The sequence below is a fragment of the Candida oxycetoniae genome (genome assembly GCF_023343755.2).
Source record: "Candida oxycetoniae strain CBS 10844 chromosome Unknown scaffold4, whole genome shotgun sequence".
Taxonomy (NCBI): Eukaryota; Fungi; Ascomycota; class Pichiomycetes; order Serinales; family Debaryomycetaceae; genus Lodderomyces; species Lodderomyces oxycetoniae.
The window spans coordinates 25,094-47,620 of NW_026055367.1; the positions used below are offsets into that span (position 1 = coordinate 25,094).

The 22,527-nt window shown below is 39.2% G+C and overlaps 8 protein-coding genes across 8 annotated transcripts; 3 read left to right on the forward strand and 5 right to left on the reverse strand. All coding sequences in view use genetic code 12, as the record gives it.

Moving 5' to 3' along the window:
* Positions 1-43: 43 nt before the first annotated feature.
* KGF56_000935 (Ca(2+)-binding ATP:ADP antiporter) lies at positions 44-1,717 on the reverse strand (the record flags this gene model as incomplete). Its single annotated transcript, XM_049326896.1, has 1 exon — positions 44-1,717. The coding sequence occupies one exon, from the start codon at positions 1,715-1,717 to the stop codon at positions 44-46; it is 1,674 nt and encodes a 557-aa protein (XP_049181839.1).
* A 504-nt stretch (positions 1,718-2,221) lies between these two features.
* Positions 2,222-3,802, reverse strand: CCT2 (chaperonin-containing T-complex subunit; the record flags this gene model as incomplete). The annotated part of the gene is made up of 1 exon (XM_049326897.1): positions 2,222-3,802. One exon carries the CDS (start codon positions 3,800-3,802, stop codon positions 2,222-2,224), a length of 1,581 nt encoding a protein of 526 aa, XP_049181840.1.
* A 1,739-nt stretch (positions 3,803-5,541) lies between these two features.
* Positions 5,542-6,099, forward strand: DDR48 (DNA damage-responsive protein 48; the record flags this gene model as incomplete). The annotated part of the gene is made up of 1 exon (XM_049326898.1): positions 5,542-6,099. One exon carries the CDS (start codon positions 5,542-5,544, stop codon positions 6,097-6,099), a length of 558 nt encoding a protein of 185 aa, XP_049181841.1.
* Positions 6,100-6,293: 194 nt separating this feature from the next.
* On the reverse strand, positions 6,294-7,571 carry KIS1 (Kis1p; the record flags this gene model as incomplete). Its single annotated transcript, XM_049326899.1, has 1 exon — positions 6,294-7,571. One exon carries the CDS (start codon positions 7,569-7,571, stop codon positions 6,294-6,296), a length of 1,278 nt encoding a protein of 425 aa, XP_049181842.1.
* A 2,000-nt stretch (positions 7,572-9,571) lies between these two features.
* On the forward strand, positions 9,572-10,363 carry KGF56_000939 (uncharacterized protein; the record flags this gene model as incomplete). The annotated part of the gene is made up of 1 exon (XM_049326900.1): positions 9,572-10,363. The coding sequence occupies one exon, from the start codon at positions 9,572-9,574 to the stop codon at positions 10,361-10,363; it is 792 nt and encodes a 263-aa protein (XP_049181843.1).
* Positions 10,364-10,397: 34 nt separating this feature from the next.
* KGF56_000940 (uncharacterized protein) lies at positions 10,398-15,717 on the reverse strand (the record flags this gene model as incomplete). Its single annotated transcript, XM_049326902.1, has 6 exons — positions 10,398-10,675; positions 10,742-12,356; positions 12,996-13,049; positions 13,223-14,554; positions 15,151-15,613; positions 15,680-15,717. The coding sequence occupies 6 exons, from the start codon at positions 15,715-15,717 to the stop codon at positions 10,398-10,400; spliced, it is 3,780 nt and encodes a 1,259-aa protein (XP_049181844.1).
* A 422-nt stretch (positions 15,718-16,139) lies between these two features.
* KGF56_000941 (uncharacterized protein) lies at positions 16,140-17,639 on the forward strand (the record flags this gene model as incomplete). The annotated part of the gene is made up of 1 exon (XM_049326903.1): positions 16,140-17,639. One exon carries the CDS (start codon positions 16,140-16,142, stop codon positions 17,637-17,639), a length of 1,500 nt encoding a protein of 499 aa, XP_049181845.1.
* Positions 17,640-17,984: 345 nt separating this feature from the next.
* On the reverse strand, positions 17,985-21,806 carry TIF4631 (translation initiation factor eIF4G; the record flags this gene model as incomplete). The annotated part of the gene is made up of 1 exon (XM_049326904.1): positions 17,985-21,806. One exon carries the CDS (start codon positions 21,804-21,806, stop codon positions 17,985-17,987), a length of 3,822 nt encoding a protein of 1,273 aa, XP_049181846.1.
* Between the last annotated feature and the right edge of the window lie 721 nt (positions 21,807-22,527).

The following is a 22,527-nucleotide window of genomic DNA, read 5'->3' on the forward strand; positions in this document are numbered from 1 at the left end:
AAAAACCTGCTAAACTGCAAAACTGCAAAACTGCAAAACTTCTTTATTTCGATACACTATTGTGTAAACCAAATAGATTCTTTAAATTTTCATAGACAAAGTATGAGATCGATACTGCTGGCGCAACTTTTGCCAAGTTTGGAACCAAACCTTTAAATAAACCTGGGTAACCTTCTCTAGCTATTGTCTTTTGCAAGACATCGAAAAAACCATTGTAAGTGTATGGATGAGCATAAGTTGCTTGAGCTTGTAGTCTTGTTCGAAGCAAATTAATTGGATACACTACCGTAGCACCAAATGAGCCGGATAACGCACCCAAAAATAAAACCACATAATTCGGCAACTTCACCTCATCCACTGATACTCCCGATTTCAATGCCTCCTTTTTAATCAAGTAGGATTTTATAGTTGAAAAAGTTCCTAGATCCAATGCTGCATAGGGAAAGATCCCACTTACACCAGCCATCCAGCCTCTGTAAAATATTCGAAGGCCACCTTCTTGGAATAAATCCTTTGCTGTTTGTACTAATAAGGCGTTTCCTTTCAAAGAGCTATCCAAATTTGAACATTGTAATCTAAACTTCAAGGTATCAACTGGATAAACGACAAATTGTGAAGCAACACCACCAACACCACCAGCAAGGTATGTAGATATTTTTGAAATGTGGGCTGCATCATCAACGCCTTCGATTCGAGCAAAAAATCTCTTTGCCGCTTCAAATGAACCAAACTTGATAGCTGATTCGGGAAACACTTTTAACACATTTAATCCATTCCCTACATAAAACGCTTTAACACCACCTTGTTTCCAAATAGTTCTAGCAGCTTGCACAATTGGGGATCTAATGGTTTTCTCTCTCAAGGTTGTTGCCTGAGTCAGTTGAATGTGCTTTTCCATTTCTGCATGTGCTAGTTTCTTTCGCAACTCTTCAATGACATGTGTCTGTGCGCCTGAAGCAATTTCCCGAGCAATTTCCCTTTTCGAATGAAGGATAGTGGACGTTAGATCTGTTCGTGCAATTAAAAACACTTTTATTCTATCAAATGGTGCAGTGCATGTTCTTGAAACAACTCCTGCTAATCCCCCAGCCAAAAAGAATCCAAACCCATTGAGAAAATGACTTACAGGTGTCACATCACCATCTGAACTGACATCGAATTCCTCCATAATAAAAGTATATGCCGTTTTTATCCGCGAACCATTTAAGCGAGGCATCAATATTAGAAAATCTCGAAATTCATCATATGTGATAAATCCGTCATTCTTATAATCAATTTGCTTGAATAACAAATCAACATTAACATCGCTAGCTTTCAAGTTCAAATGATCCTTTAAGTACTTTACAAAATCTGCTTTTTTCAACTTACCGTCATTGTCCTCATCAATCTTATTGAATCCTTTTAGTATTTGGTCATCGGTAGTGCTTAAATATTTTTTGAAATCGTAAAAGTCAATCACCTTACCCTCGCCTCCGTCAAATGACTCAAATATGTTTTTCATCATCTCGGGACTCTCGCAAATAGGGTGGTTCAATCTTTTCATGGCTTTGGTAAAATCTCGAAACGTAATATAACCGGTTTCTTCAACATCCAATTTTTTGAAAAGCGCTTCATAGTCGTTGGGCTTTGCTGGTATTATGATATCCTTGGAATACCTTGGGTCTTTCTTCGAGTCACTTCGTATATACGATGATGACGAAGTTATATTACTCGACATGGTAAAAATCGAAAAAAATTTATATATACTTTGAAAAGGTGAAATTTCAGTTCAAAGTATGTGGAAAATAAAATGGAAAAATGTGCAAACAAAAATAATGCAAGGCTCTAGGGTGTATAGAAGAAACGAGCGTATAGTAGTTAGTGTTCTATGGGTCTCAATATTGTTTTGCTTCGTACTATCTATAGGCTAACGAATCTTCCCTATATGGTTTACAGAATTGTACCGTAGGTTAATCTACGATGATTGATTTGAAAGAAAAAAATTAGACTGGCTGATTTTTTTTTTTTTTTTTTTTTTTTTTTTTTTTTTTTTCAATCGCGAGACTTGGCGGTTAAGGCCCCCAAAGCTTTGGGGGGGGGGGGGAAGAGAGGAACATGTTCGCTGGTGGTGCTACAAAGAATGGAAGGGAGGATATAAAAGAATTCTTCCTATCTCTCTCTCTCTCTCTCTTATAAGAAATTACTCTCAACTTCTATTAAGCTATATCTCAAAATTAGTTTTTTAACGGTTTCTATCAGCAGTACGTGGTTTGGCGCGAATAATATTGTCCACTCTCAACAACACTTCTGCTGCTTCAGTTGCAGAGTTCACCACGGCTTTTTTCAACTTATAACTTTCAACGACGCCCAATTCTCTCATGTCGGCTACTACACCATTGTTCAAGTCCAATCCAGAAGTCGTTAGTCCATTGTATATAGCGGATCTCAATTTTATAACCAATTCACTTGAATCGTACCCAGCATTGTCTGCTAATATAGTGGGTAGCTGTCTCAAGGCTCTACTATATGCTTCAATAGCAAGAGCTTTCTTTCCCGCTTCATTTGTTGCCGCCTGGTCAACAGCTTTTGCCATAATCATCTCGGCACATCCACCTCCAAGTACCGTTTTGGTATCTTTGGTAGTTTGGGACAAAACAGATAAAGCATCATGTAAAGATCTTTCCGCTTCATCCAACACATGCTCTGTAGCACCACGTAACACAATTGTACATGCTTCACCTGCCGCAACACCAGAAAATTTCAAAAAGGGGTCTTCGCCAATAAATATCTCCTCAATGCATTCGCAGTAACCCGTCTTTACCTTTTCTGGGTGATCAAAAGTACTAACAACTTCAGCACCGGTAACCAATGCCAATCTTTCAACGCCGTCAAAATCTGCATGTTCTATAGAGTTGATATTGGCATCTGTAAATAGTTGTTCTGGGTAATCGTAAATGAGCTGACGATTTATAAATACATTGATGTTAAACTTTTTAATCTTGTCAATTTTGTTCTTCATCTTTAATTTTTCGGCTTTTTCCAAATCGGCTAACTTGGAAGTAGAATCGACTTTAAACTTGGCTCCAAATATCTTGACCTTGTCAGTGTCCATTGAGGTATTGGCAATCAATATCCTTGCATTTTGAACCTTCTTGGGTTGGCCAACTCCAAACCTCTTTTCCAAAATAAAACCTTCATCCAAATAGGAGTCGGCTAGTTTCCCACCCACTTTTTTAATTACTTGAATATGATTTAAGTTGGTGGATCCTTTTAATCTTAATATGGCATCCACTGCCAAATTTGCAAACATATCCTTGTCTTGGGATAAAATCTTGGAAGACAAGGTTGTTTTAGCAATGTTTAACAAATCCTCTCTAAACTTGGCTGGATTTGATCCGTTATTTATTGCACTTTTATCCAAGGTTGCCATCGCGTGTTTTCTAGCTATTCTAAAACCCTCAATAATAGTCTGGGGATGTATATTCTGGTCAATCAATTTTTCACTTTCTCTCAACAACTCAGCACATAAAACCGTTACTGATGTTGTTCCATCGCCTACTTCATCATCCTGAACTTTTGAAATATTCACCAAAACTTTAGCAGCAGGATTTTCAAAGGGGATAGACTTTAAAATAGTAGCACCATCATTAGTAACTATCGCATGATCAGGATTACTTGCACTTTGTAACAATTTGTCCATACCTTTTGGTCCCAATGTAGATTTCACTAAATCACCAACTGCAATTGCCCCGACAAATGCTGACATCCGGGCATTTTCGCCCCTATCCTCTTCAACCTGATCCTTGAAAATCTGAACAGACATTTATATACAGTGCTGAAACTTGACCTGGAGGCGCGGTGTGTATCTATGTGGAACCTTGGTCTGATGAAGTATATCACTTGATTCCTCCTTCTTCTTTTACTTAGTTGGTATTTTTCTCTTTTTTCTTTTTTTTTTTTTGCTTCTTCTCAAAAGTTGGAGTTCGTGTACATTTTTCAAAACAATTTAATGTCAGTGTACTCCACTATCGAGTAGAGGGAGGTAGTGGAGGAGATAGTGTAGCAGCACCTGATAGCTCATTGCGGCACTTGATAGCTCATTGCGGCACTTGATAGCTCATTGCGGCACCTGATAGCTCATTGCGGCACTTGATAGCTCATTGCGGCACTTGATAGCTCATTGCGGCACTTGATAGCTCATTGCAGCACTAACTAGCCTGTTGCGACACCTGATAGCTTGCTGCAACACTAACTAGCCTGTTGCAACACTAACTAGCCTGTTGCGACACCTGATAGCTTGCTGTAACACTAACTAGCCTGTTGCAACACTATCTCGCTCTGCTCGATAGTGTTGCTCGATAGTGTTGCTCGATAGTGTTGCTCGATAGTGTTGTTTTTATTTTGTTTTGGGTGCAAAAAAAGTACAAGGGAAAAAAAAAGTTGCAATTGATGTCATCAGTTTGTTTGCCCATAAACAATTCATTTCGGCATCTCTACAGATCTCTCTTCTAAAAGAAAAGAGCTGACTTGCTTATTTAAAACCCACAGTTTGAATTGGCTTAGTTGGTTTGCTTTCGATATTTTTGGATCAGGGCTTAGGAACCAGATATTGCATAAAAGTTTACAATACCTGTGGTATTATAACCGGGTGATCAATTAATGTTGCTATTCTGTCGTTCCAAAGCACTTTTCTTCTCTCGTTTATTACCAGCTTAATTCCAATCATAGAGTTTATTTTCCAATTTTTTCCGCTCATTACGATTTTGGGATACTGTAAAAACTTTGTTCTACTTTAGCTCTACTGAGAGTATGCCGCTTTTGTTACTTTTTCTAGAGAAGTATCATTTCAATGCTTCACTGAGACAATAGTCAAACACCACACTAAGTCCCCTTTTTCCCTTTTTTGATTTTTAAAACAAAACGTGTAATGTGTAATTCAATGATGTAAGGACGCAGTTGCCGATTTGGTTTTTCGTCAAACAATTTTTTCCTTCTTCCTTAAACTACGCGCGGTTCGTAATTTTAATATGAAATTTTCAAAACTGATGAAAAACCACCTACATAACAAGTATGAAAACACACGTTTTCTTTCGAATGACTCCATGACATTTTCCATGAATCCCCCTTTCAATTAAAATTGTAGGTCACACCTTCTTCATTCATGTACTATGGTTTCAAAACGTTTCTTTTGCTTCCTCTACTTCCCTAATAAACAATTACTTTGCATCTCTTCTACTATATAGAAAAATGTTGATCTGTGTTGATCTGTGTTGATCTGTGTTAATCTGCGAACACCAAAGTCGCATGGTGAATTTTTGTGTTTAAAAATTAATTGCTAAATGCCAAAATTTGCTTTAAAATAAAATTGTAAAGGGGGAAGGGGGAAAGGGGAAAGGAGAGTGAAGAGGGGTGAATAGGGATTATAGGAATTTCATATTAATTATTGAATAAAGCCACGATGGAGAAGGACTATAAATCATATAAAAACATTACTGAACCCGTGTCTCAAAAACCAATTGACAAATGGTAAATTGTTCCTTACAGATCAATTGAAAAGTAACAATGGTTTTTGGATTGGGTAAACACGATAAAGACGACTCAAAGGGAGATAATGATGGTTCTAAGTATGATTCACTGAACATAGGTAGAGGTGACGACAGTTATGGCTCGTCAAGGAGAGGTGGTGACTCCTACGGCAATGACGACAACACCTACGGATCAAATAAGAGCGGAGGTTCCTACGGCAATGACGACAGCTATGGCTCGTCAAAGAGAGGTGGTGACTCCTACGGCAATGACGACAACACCTACGGATCCTCCAATAGAGGAGGAGATGATAACACCTACGGATCCTCCAATAGAGGTGGAGATGATAACACCTACGGATCCTCCAATAGAGGTGGAGATGATAACACCTACGGATCCTCCAATAGAGGTGGAGATGATAACACCTACGGATCCTCCAATAGAGGTGGAGATGATAACACCTACGGATCCTCCAATAGAGGTGGAGATGATAACACCTATGGATCCTCCAATAGAAGTGGAGGTTCCTACGGCAATGACGACAGCTATGGCTCGTCAAGGAGAGGTGGAGACTCCTATGGCAATGATTACTAAGTCTGTAAAGTTCAATCTATAACTCTTTAGGCAAAGTATTCAAGTTTATTTTTTTCTTTTTTTTTTCTTTTTTACCCCAAGGTAGAATATAAGTACAAATACATCATCTATTATAAGAGTAACGTAACCCATTATCTATATTCGTTTAGTTCTCACCACCCTGCACATCTTTATTTTTCTTTCCTATTTCTATCTTATAAAGGGGCATATAATACTTGCGTAACATATTTTGTTCTATAACGCATTATAGAGGCCACAGCTAAAGTATTGTGCTTTATCGATGTAGTAGCCAAATGGTTTAAAACAACATGGTTTGGAGTTGGCAATGCTCCAGAATTATTATCGTTGCTATTAAAGTTGTTCAAAATAACACTTTCTAAATGAGGTGGTAGTTGTGGGGGATGTAACCATGCTTGTTGTTGTCCGTTGCTAGACTTTGATTGTTTATCGATAGCTACATAGTATTGTTCCATTACTTTTGGATCGGTGAAAATGGGAGGTATATTTGTAGTAAAGTGCAATTTCTGTTTTTCAATATTTTGATCATAGTAGCGCGAGTACCCATTACCCATATCATCTTCATCATTAGTAAGTTGCCATCTTGTGGATTTTCGACTGGTCAAGCAAGAAGCATCTGTAGCTTCATTTTCGTTAGCTTGTTCTTCCAGAGTAAGTGATTGTTCTTTTGGAGGTGGGGGGCTCACTTCAATGTAATTAACAATGTTCCCCGTTTGGTCTGTTGCTGTAGGTAAAAAGTCCGAGTATCTCAATTCGTTATCTACAATAAATCTTAGTCTATGAGTTCCAACGGGAAGACCTAGTGTAAGGGAAAAATTCCCATCATGTTGTTTCATCAAACCAATCATTTTCCTCCAGCCAGTGAACGATCCTGTAACATAAACTTTTTCTCCACCTTGAATCCATTTGATGTCAATGGGTACAGTATAGACTTGTTCTGGATGTTTCTGTTGCTGCTGTGTTTGCTGTTGCTGCTGTGTTTGCTGTTGTTGTTGTGGACTTTGTTGTTGTTGTTGTGGACTTTGTTGTTGTTGTTGTGGACTTTGTTGTTGTTGTTGTGGACTTTGTTGTTGTTGTTGTGGACTTTGTTGTTGTTGTTGTGGACTTTGTTGTTGTTGTTGTGGACTTTGTTGTTGATGTAGTTGCTGCTCTTGATTCAAAGATTCGTCATTTTTGTTTTCCGATTCTTGCACTAAAGTAGTTGACGAACGGTCAATATGCATCTTATCACTTGCTTCCTCTGCATTTTCAACATGGTCACTAGTCTCTTTATCGATATTCATTCGGTTCAAATCAATATCATCAGTGGCAGCACTGATAAAATTATTGTTACTTGGAACATCGTTCACACTTGATGTATTCTCCGCAACATTGCTTACATCAACCATAGAAATATCCTTTGCAGTGCTATCGCCAGCTTTCTCATCCTGTTCTAACTGATCTTGATTAGTCATTGATTAATTATTTTTCGTTACCCGCTCTTGTCTAAAAAAAAACCAAAAAAACAAACAAACAAACAAAAACAAAAAGGGGAGGGGAGGGGGGCTTGGAAAAGGGTAGGAAGCGAATGTATAAAACCTGGATATTTCTAGCTAGCGGTCAAGATGGTGAATCCTGGATTTTAAATTCCATACGTATTTGGTTAACCTATAACTATAAATGACTAATATACAAACATCACTTTTTTTTTTTTTTTTTCGTCCTTCTATTATTTCCCGCCATTTGTTTTTATCGCTCACTTTGAATTTACATTGTTCCTTTAAGCGGGTGGGAAAAAAAAAAAACAGGTAATGAAAGGTCACGTGATGTATAATCAGGTTAAAAGGTAACTCAAAAGCTTTGAGTCAATGGAGTTAATTGGAGTAGCTAAGAGTAAATGGAGCTACCTGGGGTAATTCAAGTCGGTGATATATAGAAATTGAGGTGAATGATGTACATCTTTATTTTTGGGTAAATAATGTATATCTTTATTTTTGGTTTGAAAAAAACAATACTATATAAACTCTGTTCATTATTTCCTCTCCTTCCTTCCTTTGGCACCTCATTGTACATCTCAAAAACATTTCTTTCCCAAAAGATTGAAAGAAGCCTCAAAAGATTAAGCTCTTTTCTTGTTACAGGTGGCCGACACTATCGAGCCGACACTATCGAGCCGACACTATCGAGCAAAGCGAGATAGTGGAGCACAATAAGTAGTTATTTTTCATTTCAGAAGCGAGCAAAGCCCACACTATCGAGCATAGCGAGATAGTGGAGCACAATAAGTAGTTATTTTTCATTTCAGAAGCGAGCAAAGCAAACTAAAGAATTGTTAAGGACATTCTTCCTCTTCCTCTCTAGCGAGCAAAGCAAGCTAGAAAATTGGTAGGGACAATCTTTCTCTTTTTCTCATGACAATCTCCCTCTTTTCTCATACAACCTTCCTCTTTTTCTCACCTCGTTAGGGACACTCTTCCTCTTTTTCTCACCTCGCTAAGGGCACTCTTCCTCTTTTTCTCATGACAATCTTCCTCTTTTTCTCACCTCGCTAAGAGCATTCTTCCTCTTTTTCTCATGCAATCTTCCTCCTTTTCTCACCTCGCTAAGAGCATTCTTCCTCTTTTTCTCATGACAATCTCCTCTTTTTCTCACCTCGCTAAGAGCATTCTTCCTCTTTTTCTCATGCAATCTTCCTCCTTTTCTCACCTCGCTAAGAGCATTCTTCCTCTTTTTCTCATGACAATCTTCCTCTTTTTCTCATGACAATCTTCCTCTTTTTCTCATGACAATCTTCCTCTTTTTCTCATGACAATCTTCCTCTTTTTCTCATGACAATCTTCCTCTTTTTCTCACCTCGCTAAGGGCAATCTTCCTCTTTTTCTCATGCAATCTTCCTCCTTTTCTCACCTCGCTAAGAGCATTCTTCCTCTTTTTCTCATGACAATCTTCCTCTTTTTCTCACCTCGCTAAGGGCAATCTTCCTCTTTTTCTAATGACAATCTTCCTCTTTTCCTCACGACAACCTTCCTCTTCCTCTTCCTCTCTAGCTCGCTTTGCTCGCTAGAGACTCGCTAGAGACTCGTTAGAGAGATCACTGATCCTTTTTATATTTCAAATTATTCAAGTTGGTGGAGATTGCATGATAAACCAAAATTAAAACAATTGATGCAAATCCAAATGTCAACGCTATTGTGTTCAACTGACTATCCAGAATCATCGTAAAAAGAACCAATGATTTCGTCGAAAGCCAAGCAACTACAAAGGTTCAGCAAACTACTAAAACTCAAGCAATTACAATTTCACAACTATGGTGATAATATGAAATGTCAAGTAAAAAAGTAAAGTGTGGCCAGCTTGAAATGTTTTCTGTTTCTTTTATTCAATTTGTGATATTTGCACGACACTTTCTAATCTCATCTCCTTGACTTGTCTTTTTGCAATTTGGTTAGATAAGAATTGGTCCTTATTTAACGTAATGACGAAATGGCAACAGGTAGCAGCCGCAGCTGCTAATCCTTACTTGAGAATTGGGATAGTCAAACGGCGAGTTATTTGTAATGCGCGATACATCAATCAAACGCAATTACGATTCATTTCAAGGTGTAGTACTAGTAGTAATCACGATCATCAAACCAAATCAAGCCCGCAAAATCCCCACTTTATTAATCACAACTCAACACCTAACAGCGGGAAAACTCCGCCACCATTTAAAAAGGCAGAACCGTTGGAGCGGCCGACTGTGGAGACATCTCAACCTGAACTGGCTAATTCTGAACTGGCTAACCCTAAACTGGCTAACACTAAACTGGCTAACCCCGAACCGACCAAACTTGAACTGGATGTACTTTTGACAAAAGAGATGAGAGCTCTGCTTCCACACTGGGTGAAACGTACACTCACGCAGAAATCGAAATATCAAAGTTGGAACCCGCAAAGAAAGCTAAGTCGTCAGGAAATGATAAATTTACGAGAGTTGAAGGAAACTTTTCCTCATTACAAAACTATTGATTTGGCTCAATTCTTCCATATATCACCAGAAGCTGTACGGAGAATTTTGAAAAGTACTTGGGTACCAAATGATCGTGATGAGGATAGATTATTTGAAAGAAGGGAAAGACAAAAATTGAAGAAGGAACAACAAGCTTTGGAACTGAAGAAAATACTGATCAAAAGAAAAAGAATAAAGGAAACTCCATCTAAAATAAAGCAGGACAGGAACACCATTGGTTTAAATAACAATTACAGGAATATAAGTAGTAAATTCTAGCATTGCATTACATCATCATCATCATCATCACAAACTATTTTCTCCTCTTGTTAACTTCGTTATTTAAACCACTTGCAGGAATGCTTGCTTTTCTCTTTTTTTTCGGCTCTTCAGCATGTATCGTCTTTGGAGATGGTGATGAAATATTGGTGGCAGCTTGCATAGAAGAGTTGCTTCTATGCACCTTTCCTTGACCTTTTCCTTCGCCTTCACTTTGATTTAGACCTAGTACTTGTCCTTCATTTTGACCTTGACCCTGTCCTTGTCCTTGTCCTTGATTTTGCTGTACTGAAGGTTGCCCAGATGCCGTAGCTTGAAATTGCGCCTGCGCTGTTAGTTGAGACTGGAATTGCTCTTGTGGTGGGCCCATGGGCATACTTCCTCCAACAGCTTTATGAATAAATGACAGTGTTTGTGTTGAAGTTGTGAACGTGGATAATAATAGCTCTAGTGCCTTTTGTGGTGATTGGACTTTACTTTGTTGACTAAAGTCTATTAGTTGTCTCAAGTGAGATAAAATATCACCAATTTGTAGGCTCCTGGCATCATGGGCGTTTAACCCATAAGTACTTGCATTAAGAAATGTTTTGGATTTGCGATATAACTCGTTCAAGGAAGCATTTCGATTCACTGAAGATGTTGGTTTGAAAGCCACAAGACTTTTATAGTCCAAACAGCTGACATCGATCCATTCTATTCTCAAGTCTCTGCTCATAAACATCTTGATTGTTCCTTTAATTTCTGACTCTGTGTCATCAATATACTTGTAGTTCATTTTCAATTTCGCAACAAGTATAATAGACCCATTGTTCAAAACTTGAAATCGTATTCCATTCAAATCAATCAGAAACTTTTTTGTTTCCGAGTCAGATACACAATTAGCTAGAAAGGAAGGAGCTGTGGTTGTATTGAGTTCAAATTGAGTGTTGCTGTTAGCTCCCAATTTCAAAAACTCAAAATTCAATCCAATTTGCTCACTAATAGATTTTTCACCTGAACTTGGCTTATTATGTAAATGCAATCTCAAAATGGCAGTTGGTAGGAAATAAGCTGGAATGATACGTCGCCAGAATTCAAGTTTACTCAAATTTTCAAACTTTTCATTAGTCACAAAATCAATTAAATCCAACACGCGCATGGCAGCAGCATTGCCTAGGTTTCGCTTCACCATTCGCATATTGAAATCTTGCATCACTTGATCAGGTATCACTCCTGGGCCTGCTGTATTTACAGGTAATGCCCCGTGTGGAACTAATTGTTGCGGTATCAGTTGTTGTTGTTGCTGCTGTTGTTGTTGTTGTTGTTGTTGTTGTTGTTGTTGTTGTTGTTGTTGTTGTTGTTGCTGTTGTTGTTGTTGTTGTTGTTGTTGTTGTTGTCTTCTTTGTTGCGGCGGTACTGAAGCCATGTTATTGACTAATTGATTGAACGCAGGGTTATTGGTAAAATACTGTTGAGATGGAAAAGAAGCAGCTGCCACAGATGACGGAAAGGAAGGATTCTGCATTTTACCAACTCTTGCATGTTGCGGCATTTGAAGATTAAGTCCATCTATCGCACCTGATGGTTTCATTTGAAAATTGGATGGTGCATGCGGCTGCTGCTGCTGCTGCTGCTGAGGTGGCGGTTGGAATCCCATTACTGGTGTATCGCCTTGAGAGTTATTGGTCGACAGACCCTGGAACTGCAGTGGTGGCAGTGATGGCGCTGGATGCATCATCGAGTTATTTTGATACGGAGTAGGTTTATTAAGGGGATTCGCAACACCATTTGAAAATGAGTTTTTTGTAAGAATAGGGCTACCACTAAAATTCGCATTACGCTGTAATCCTGGTCGCGCGGAAGGACCCGTGTGTTGTGGTAATAATGATGGTTGAGGAGGAGGAGGAAGCGGTGGTTGTTGTAGTAATGGTGCTTGATGCTGCTGCTGCTGTTGTTGTTGCTGTTGTTGTTGTTGCTGCTGCTGCTGTTGGTGGTGTTGCGATGCATGTATCAGCTGTTGTGAAAACGGCACCGACGATGCTGTATTCATTCCGCGTTCCTCCTGCACAAATATGTGTGTATATTTTTGCTCGTTAATTGTATTTATATCTTAATATTATTGTGAGCGGTCACGGTGATGGGGGTCGGCCTTTAGGTCGAGTAGTATAAAAAAAAATCTACTGTGTTCAATATTAATCTTCAAAATCAAAATCGACAAATTCGGGTGCAAGGAATATATAAACTATAGTGTTGGAAGTTATCATGAAAAAAAATTGCCACTTAACAAACCACCTTTTTAGTTTGTTTTGATTTACTTTCCCTCACTCATCTTCTGCATTGTTGGGATTGTTAAGAAAAAACATAAGGACAAACAATAATTCAAATTGATTTTTTTTCTTGGTACGACAGCATCGACACTATCGACACTATCGACACTATCGAGCGAAGCGAGATAGTGGAGCATACTGACTAGTGACATTATGACACTATCGAGCGAAGCGAGATAGTGCAGCATACTGACTAGTGACACTACGACACTATCGAGCTACTATTACATCTCTTTCTACTAGGTCTATATCTTTCTCTATTGGACTCCACTGACTAGTGACACTACGACACCATCTCGCTTCGCTCGAAAGTGGAGCACATTGACTACACCTGATAGTGTCGATAGTGTTGGTGGCAGCTGGTGTGCTCCACTATCTCGCTTTGCTTGATAGTGTCCCAGTAGTAACCAAATCCGTGTAGTTGAATCAGAGAGAGATTGTTCAATAGTAAAAGAAAAAAGAACGGTATAGTATATTATATGGTTATTTGTATTTAGTTAAACGCGAGAATGGAATTCCCATTCAAGTTCGTTGTATTTGTAATATATCTTACAAGTGCAGGGTGGTGCCATGTTGGTCTTCTTTCCTTGTAAAATAAGTTTGCATCTTCATCCTGTTCTCCTCCTTCTCCTCCTCCTCCTCCTCCTCCTCCATTTTCTGTCTTGTCGTCTTTTATTACCTCTCTCGATTTTGTTGCCCTTCTCTTTAACAACTTATTCAAGGTGTCTCTTTTCTCCTCCTCGAGTATCTTGTTCTTATAATCTAGTCTTTTTCGAGCATTTTCAGCTTTACGAAGTGCTGCTTCTTCCTCCGTTTCCTCTACTTCCTTTTTCTCTTTTCTCAATTTGTGTTTCTTACCGGTTTTGTCCAATTCTATTAACCGATCTTCACCTGTTTCGTCGGCATTGAGTCTAGCCCTCTGTCGTTCAGTCATCTTTGTAATGTCATTCGATGCACTAGGATCATACTCCTCTTCCTCATCGGTCAACAACAAATCAGGATCAACATTTGGGACCCCCTTGGGTTTACTCTGTTGTAACGGTTTTATTTTAACCTTCTTCAAAGATTTTTGTGCTGGTTGTTCCTCTTCTTCTGAAAACTCTTCAAATAAATCGTCAGTTTCGTCTTGGTAATAGCTTACATGTCGTTTACGGGTGGTCGGCTTAGCTGCTGTTCCTAACGAGGAAGCAAACAGTGACACTTTCAACATCAGATCCCTAGATTTCTGTTTCGATTCTTTTCTCGTAGGAGGTTTGATGGTGATCTTTATTGACTTTCTAGGTTGAGATTTGGAACCTCGTGCCTGCTTAATCGTAACCTTTGATCCGTTTGAGTCTTCTTCTTCTTCCTCTTCCTCCTCCTCCTCTTCTTCTTCTTCCTCCACCTCCAATTCTTCTTCAAGCCCATCCTTTAATTCTAAACCTACATCGCTATCAGAAGCGTTAACACCATAATTGTCGTCATTTGCAGTATCCTCGTCAAGCTCCTCTTCCTCCTCATCCTCCTCATCCTCTACTCCATCATCGTCCTCTTCGTCCGCATCCTCATCCTCTATACCCTCCTCATTCTCTTCATCCTCCTCATCCTCTATACCCCCCTCATCCTCTATACCCCCCTCATCCTCTTCATCCTCCTCATCCTCTTCATCCTCCTCATCCTCTTCATCCTCCTCATCCTCTTCATCCTCCTCATCCTCTTCATCCTCCTCATCCTCTTCATCCTCCTCTTCAACGACTTTGTTCTTTCGTTCTCTTGAAAGTTTCGCAATCGTACTTTCAGGTTCCAGAAAAGCACCCTCATTATCATTGGAAGCAGAAATCAGACCCTCAGAGACATTCTCTGAATAGATTTCATTGCTTTCTAACTCATCTTCGCTATCAATTATCTTCGTTTTCGCCATGAGGTATTGTTAATTATTAAACCAGATCAGGATGGTTTTCCCAATTATTTTTTTCTGTGTATTTTTGAAGTCAAGGCTGCTCCACTATCGAGCGGAGCGAGATAGTAGAGCAACACTTAGAGGCTTGTTACAACAATATCGAGCAACACTCAGTGGCTTGTTGAAGAGCGAGATAGTAGAGCAACACTCAGTGACTTGTTGAAGAGCGAGATAGTAGAGCAACACTCAGTGACTTGTTACAACACTATCTCGCTCTGCTCGATAGTGTCGCTCGATAGTGTCTATTGATAGAAATAAAATGATAGTACAAGAGACCTACAAACAATGACAAAAGGCTGCTAATTCAAAGAAATTGAACCCTTGTGCTAAACAGGTCTATTTTCTCCTTCTCTCTCTCTCTCTCTCTCTCTCTCTCTCTTTCCCCTCTCTCTTTCCCCTCCCTCTTTGCACAATCAGGATCACTAAACTTGACCACTCATATACAATCCTTTGATACTTCTGATTTCATTTCTCGTGTCCACTGCCAAGTTTCTCCTCCTCAACCTTTTGTTGCTGGTTGTTGTTGCTTCTGCTGCCCTAACCAAGCTAGCTGTTTCATCCAAAAGGAAAAACTCGTCCTCGTTGAAGTATATCAAATCTGCCTTGTTTTGAAGATCCTTAATTGAGTAGGAGAAGCTCTTGCAATTGGCCAAATTTTCAACTGAATAGCTTCGAACACTATCCTGTAGTAATGTTGATACTTTTTTCAACTTTTTATGTAAGTCTGTCTGAAACAAGGTATCTTCCTTTTCCTCAAAACCGCCCAAAGAAGGTGGCTCTGTTTGTGTGATGGCATCCGCGTATAGTTTGTCATTCCGTTTAATCGCTACTATTGGAATATAATTGATTTTCGTTATGGCTTTGAGATAAAAGTCACGAAGATTCCCACGTATACATTCTAGTAACTCAAAACGACGAGACACCGTAGTCTCCAATAAAGGCTTGACAATAAAAAATCCAACCAAATATGTAATAACTAGCGAAATCGCAGCTCCTCGTGTCAATCTGATTAAATATAATAACAACTGCGACTTTGACCTCGGTTGTAGTGTGTATGAAGAAAGATCATACGACGACTCGGGTATAGTAAGCTTAAGTACAGATGACATATTCACGCCCTTTCAAAAGCTATTATATTTCGTAAATCGGCAACCAAGTGTTTTTCCCCCTCTGGCCCACTTGTCTACTTGTAACTTCCAAATGCCTACTTCTCTTGATAATCTCCAAAGCAGTGCAAAAAGTTTGGGGTAAAAGTTACCTTTGGATTTCTTTTTTTCTGCTGACAGCTACCAATTGTATCTGTTTTCTTTTTTTTCACATCAAAGGGGCCCCCTTAATTCAACTTATCACGAATAGGTTGTATTGTTGAATCGGTTTAGTTGCTTGTGTCCTTGTGTTGCTTCAGTTGTTGTGTCGATTAAAGTTGTTGAGTTGATTGAGTTGGTTGAGTTGGTTGAGTTTTTGTTTTTTTTTTGATAAGGTAGCTATGGGCGCTTGCTTTGTTATATTTTGTTTTTTGGTTACATGTTAGATGACTATTAGTGAAGATATCACTCTTCCTAGTTTCAGAGCCCAATACCTAGACGTTCTGCTTTCGGAAGCTGTTCGACCAACTTCATTGGAAAGTTATTTTGGGCAGGATCATCTACTTAATTGCAGAAATGGGTTGATTAGAAACTATATAAGATTGGGATATTTGCCATCTATGCTCCTTGTTGGTCCACCAGGTTACGGCAAAACAACTTTAGCAAGAATCCTTCCAATAGCATGCGGGTACTCTCCAGATTCAATTTACGAGATTTCGGCAACCACTTTAACTACTGAGTTTTTTAGACAACTAGTATCGTTGAAGAAGGACCAACAACAATCAATCGTATTCATTGATGAAATTCATCGTTTGACTAAACAGCAACAGGAATGGCTCTTACCGTATATGGAAGATGGTAGAATTGTTTTGATAGGCGCAACTACTATTACAAGGCCCCAGAGGAGAATACGAAAAGCAATACTTTCACGGTGCCAGGTGTTTACCTTGAACAAATTGACTTTTAACGAGTTCAATGCCATGTTGTGCTGGGCAATAGGATTTGAAAATTTGAAAAGAAAGTACTTTTATCGTTGCGGGAAGATATCGTTTGATAGCAAATGTTTGGAAATGATTATCGATCATGCTAATGGGGATTCAAGGACAGCTATCAATTTTATTGAGCTAGTTAGCCAGCTGTTTAAAAGTCAAGAGGAACCAAGTTTCAATTTATCGTGGAACGATATAAGTTCATTTTGGGAAAACACCCTGCTGAGCATGTCTGTCGACATAAATACAAGAAAAAAGCTTTACGAACAGTTATGGGAAAGGATGAAACTTTACTTTCTGCTACGCCAGGAGAGAAGCAAAAGTACATTGGATCAAATTAGTTATAATGGCAATATTGAGGAGTATGACTTGCAAATGCAAGTCTCAGATAATAGTGATATTGACAGCGGATACAGTAGCAATGATGATGATAACAACAATAACAGTAATAATAATAATGATGATGATGATGCACTTGTGGCCTCAATATATTATGCATTATTGATCCTTGAAACTGGTGTCTCTCCTAGACAACTATTTAAACAGATTTTATTATTTGCTTTTGAAAGCAAAGAGTTGTCACTTTTACCATTGCGTGCGCTTTTATCACTTTGCAAGAAATACCAGTTTGAAACGGGTGATAACATTAACAAAGGTCTCTCTGATATTATTGAGATAATCGGTAGTGCTCAGATTGAATATGGTGGAGAAATTGCTGATCATTTCCATCTACTATACAATTACCACGAAGAAGTCAAGAAAATGGAGGAGAAGATGGAAAAACAACAACAACAACAACAACAACAACAATTGACAGAAAACGACGTTGTTGTTGTTTCATTTAGTGAGAACGATATCAGCGCTGTAGAAACAGAACCTAAATTCGAAGTTGATACTACAACTTTGCATATCACTTCTCCTGAAATAATCTTTGACATCCCCCAACAACTCAGTTAATTCAACTCGTTCCCTAATCTAAAATTTACAAGGTAAAACACACATAGAAGGGGTTTCCTACAAAAGAATTTAATTCAATAAAAAGGTAATCAATAATGTGAAAAAGGGCTATACAGAAAATATTTAATGCACGAAAGGGAGTCTAGTTCATTATAAAACCAACTTTATGACCCTTAAATTCTTCGCCAATTCCAATCTTGGTCTAACTTCTTCTTCCTCTTCCTCTTCCTCTTCCTCTTCTTCTTCTTCTTCTTCCTCTTCCTCTTCCTCTTCTTCTTCTTCTTCTTGTTTTTCTATTTTTTTTTCTTTTCTTTTTCTTCTCTTCTCTTCACTTCACCATGACTTTCATTTTGCCTCTCGTTCCGCTCCATCCGCCTCATCTTCCTCTTCCTCTTCCTCCTCGTCTTCATCATCATCTTCATCATTATCTAGAGCTGCAAATCTATTCACTTGCTGTGTCTCGGATCTTCTCGAAGAATCTCGTTGAAGGTCAGTTGCACTGGTTGAGGTTGAACCGCTGCTGGTTTGGCCACCAGCACCAATACCACTGCCACTACCACTACCACTACCAGCACGTTCACTTGCTAAATCACTCAAATTAGAATTAGATCGTGGAAACCAATTTGGAGATTTTTTATGAAATCCTTGACCTGCCGAAGAATACAATGCGTGCCCTGAGCTCGACCTCGATTGTGATGCTGAACCTCCATAATGTGACGATGACGATGAACCGGGTATATTGTTTTGGTACCTTTTCTTCTTATCTTTTTCTTGCTTAAATCTCAAAATCTCTGCATCTCTGTGAATAGCCTCGATTGTTGTAGGTTGAGGCGCGGATTTACCATCTTGCCACCTTGCCTTTCTCAAATCTTGCAAATCCATCAACATGAACTTTATTCTTGAGCTCAATTTAACCCTTGTCAATATAGTCTCAATGTTTTCAAAAACAAGCTTAAGCATGGTCTTGGTTCTTTCATTTGAATCCAATTTAGGACCAACTGTTTTGATTAATTGAGCCAAATTCTCCAAACTATCCTCTGATGGATCAGTAGTATTGCTGCACTGATCTTTAAGACATACGTAAATGACTTGATCATTCAACATATTTAAATTGTACAAGTGACCAATAAATTTAACAAGTCCTAATCCTCTTCTCTTTGCAGCTGCCATGGCATAATATTCATCGCTCATCATTTCAGGTTCTAATGGTGAGCCATCGGGATTTGTTGGCAACTTGTCCACCCAGCCTTTTTCATACTCCTCTTGACAAGTAGTCAACAACACTCTTCTTGCCAAAGCACCTCCTGATGGATGTGTACCATCTTTCAATGTAGTTGTTTCATCGGTAATTTCTGGAAGAATGTTTTGTGTCATCTTGGCACAGAATTTAGCATACATCTCCGACCAGTATGGTTCATCACATGCTTTTTGAAATGTAAAAGATATGGTTTGTTTGATGGTCTGAGCATCCTTCTCCCATCTCGATTGTTTTGTAATTTCTAACATCTCGTCTGTAATTGTGGTAAACATTTCAAGAGTTAATTTGTTCAATAAGGATTTGATCTTTCTCTCAACATCTTCTTTTTCCAAAATTATACTTCCATCTTCTGCATAACGTACTTCAGTCTTTTGTTGTCTCGATTTTGGAACCCATCTATTTGAAGTTACCTCCAATGGTTTTACTTCCTCAGCCTGTTTGGCTTCCCTTGCCATTTCTTCTTCTGATTTTTCGCGCATCTCAGAACCTCTAGCAGTGCCTGATCGTTTCGATGGAAGTCCCTTTCTAGTAGATTTCTCCCTACTTGACACGCCTCTTCTCTTAGAACCGCTTCTTGAATTTTGTCTGCTATCATAAGCACCAGATCCGCCGCCCATGCCTGTTTTGTTTTGTGGTCCATTATACCTTGATGGTAAACCGCTTCCTTGTCTCATTCCTGCTCCAGGACGTAAAGCACCTTCACGAGCAGAACCAGACCGTTTAGCTCCTTGATGGCCACCAGTAGTGTCTATAAAGTCCAAGCGTGACTTGAATTCAGGGTCAACTTCGAATTGAATCAAATCACGAAATTGAATCAAAAATTGAGGATCGTATCTGTATTTAATACCCAGAAGTTGTTTTGAACTGTCAACACCATGAATGTCTTTAGGGTACGTTACTGCTAATAAATCCTCAATAGGTTTGGCTTCACTTGTTTTTTCCAAAAATTGAGAAAGGTTTAGCGAGGGAATTACTTCCTCAACAGGGGTGGTTTCCTTCAGCTCTTCACTATCACTGTATTCTTTTGAAGCATCTTCCTCCTCTAATACTTCACTCAGTTCTGGCTGAGAAGGTTCGTCGTTTAATTTCAGCTCTTCTTCAGGTTCAGCCGACTCAACAGGTTCCGCAGGTTCTGCAGACTCAAAAGGTTTAGCAGGTTCAACGGGTTCAGTGAGTTCAGTGAGTTCAGCGGGTTCAGCGGATTCAGCAGATTCAACTGGTTCAACAGATTCAACAGATTCAACTGGTTCGGTTGGCTCAGCTGGCTCAGCTGGCATAGTTTGTTCGCTAACCTTAGTTTTTGTTTCAGGTACAGCATGGGATTCTGTAGTTGAAGGCGAGGGTACACTTGGTATAGTAGACTCTACTTTCTCCACATTGTCTGGTTTTTTTGCTTCGACTTTGCCTTCATCTTGTGGTTCCTCTTTAACGATAGGAGCAGCCTCTGTTTGTGGTTCCGATGTAGTAGCTTTTCCACTCTCCTCCTTGGTTTTCTCAATCGCCAGTTCTTTCTCTTCTGAATCCACGGGTTTGATAGTCTTTTTAGTGTCCTCTGATTTGAAGTCTTGCTTAGCGTCCTCTGCCTTTTCTTCTGCTTGGCCCTCTACTATATTATCTGCCTTGTTGTCTTGCTTTCTTTCATCTACTGGCGCCTTTTGTTGATTGTCTTCTTCTTCTTTCTTTTTCTTTGCGGCAGCGGCAGCAGCGGCTCTTTCCCTAATCTTCCTCTTAAACTCCTCTGCTGCTGAAAGTCCAGCCGTTTTTGTTGTAGTTTCTCCAGATACTTCTTCTTTGCTTGAAGTTGAGTTTGCCGCCTGAGTAGCTTCCTCTTTTAACGTATTGGATGCAGCACCATCCGCAGTAGATACAGTAGCAGGAGAAGCGTTTTTGGGAAGAGGAGATGCAGTTGGTGTTGAAGCAGCAGTTTTCCTCTTTTTCTCCTCCAAATCAACTACTTTACCATCTTTTGTCGTCAACTTGACTTTATTAATAGGCGGTGTTGCAATCTGCTGATGCCGATGCTGAGGAGTACTTCCACTTGACACAGGTGAATGTTGTGGAGGAGGGTAAGCCTGTGCTGCTTGAGGTGTAGCGTATTGCAAAGGCTGTACATACATTGGTTGGTAGTAACCATATTGATAAAGTTGCGGCGTATTGTAGCCGAAATTGACATACTGAGCTGCTTGTGCTTGAGCAAGGTGTTGTTGCTGTTGCTGTTGCTGAACTTGAACTTGAACTTGTGGCTGATGCTGCTGCTGTTGGTGTTGTTGAGCTTGTTGCTGAGCTTGCTGTTGAGCTTGCTGTTGAGCTTGCTGTTGTTGTTGGTGGTGGTGGTGGTGTTGTTGTTGTTGTTGATGATGATGGTTCAATTTCTGACTGTTATTGTTATTGCTACTGCTGTTGTTGTTATTGTTGTTGTTGTTGTTGTTGTTGTTGTTGTTGTACAGTTTTCTGTGGGACTGGATCGGCGTGGTACTGTTGCTGTTGAACCTTGAGGCATTAACGTTGCTATTAGCTCCTTGTCTGTTATTTCCCGTATAATGTTTGTTTCCTCCTCCACCGTTATTATATTGATTTTTATTATTGTAATAATTGACATGTCCATTAAAATTAACTCCGTAGTTTTGAGCATAGGACTGGTTATAAAGATTGGCATTAGCAGCATCGAGTTCCTGGGGGTGTTGTTGTTGCTGATGAGGGCCTTGTTGTTGGATATAAGCCTGTGATAATTGGTTTTGATGATCTACATTTTGTTTATTCTGTGAATCAAATCCCATCGACGACTCATCTCCCACTTCTGATCCCACCTTATCGCCAGCAACACCTTTAGTAGTAGTGGCAGTAGCTGCAGCTTCTGCTTTGGCATTGTGCTTCTTAGGAGCACTACTATTATCAGACACCTCAGCCATGGCTTGAAATGTCGACCTTGTTTGATAATAGTAAAGAAGAATAAAAAAATCTCACTATAGAGAAAGTAGGAATTTTTTGTGTATAAAAAAATTTTTTTTTTTTTTTTTTTTTTTAAGATTTGGATTTTTTTTTTTTTTTTCTTTTCCAGTTTTCCAGTTGGTAGAGGTTAGTAGAGAGAAAGATATTGGAGTTGGTAGTATTTAACCAATAGTGATACCACTCCATACCACTCCATACCTTGATAAAGGTATGGAGTGGGATTTCATTACAAGTAGGGGTAGTTGATAAAGATTTAATTTTAATCTAAGTAGATGGAAATATATAGAGGTAGTATCTATGAGCTCTTTACTCGATTTCTATTAATCTCTGCTGACAAAGAGGTGAACTTGACTCAACTCAATAGGCTGAGATGAACTTGACTCAAGTTAATCAGCCGAGATGAGCTCAACTCAACTCAATAGGCTAAAGTGAACTCGACTCAGCTTAATCGGCTGAGAGGAACTCAACTCAGCTTGATCGGCTGAGAGGAACTCAACTAAACTTAATCTACTGAAGATGAACTGGACTAAACTCAATCAGTTAAAGTGAACCGAGCTGAGATGAACTCGACTCAGCTTAATCTACTGAGATGAACCCGACTCAACTCAATCGGCTGAGCTGAACTGAGATGGGCTGAGCTGAGGTGAACTGAGCTGAGATGAACCCGACTCAGCTTAATCT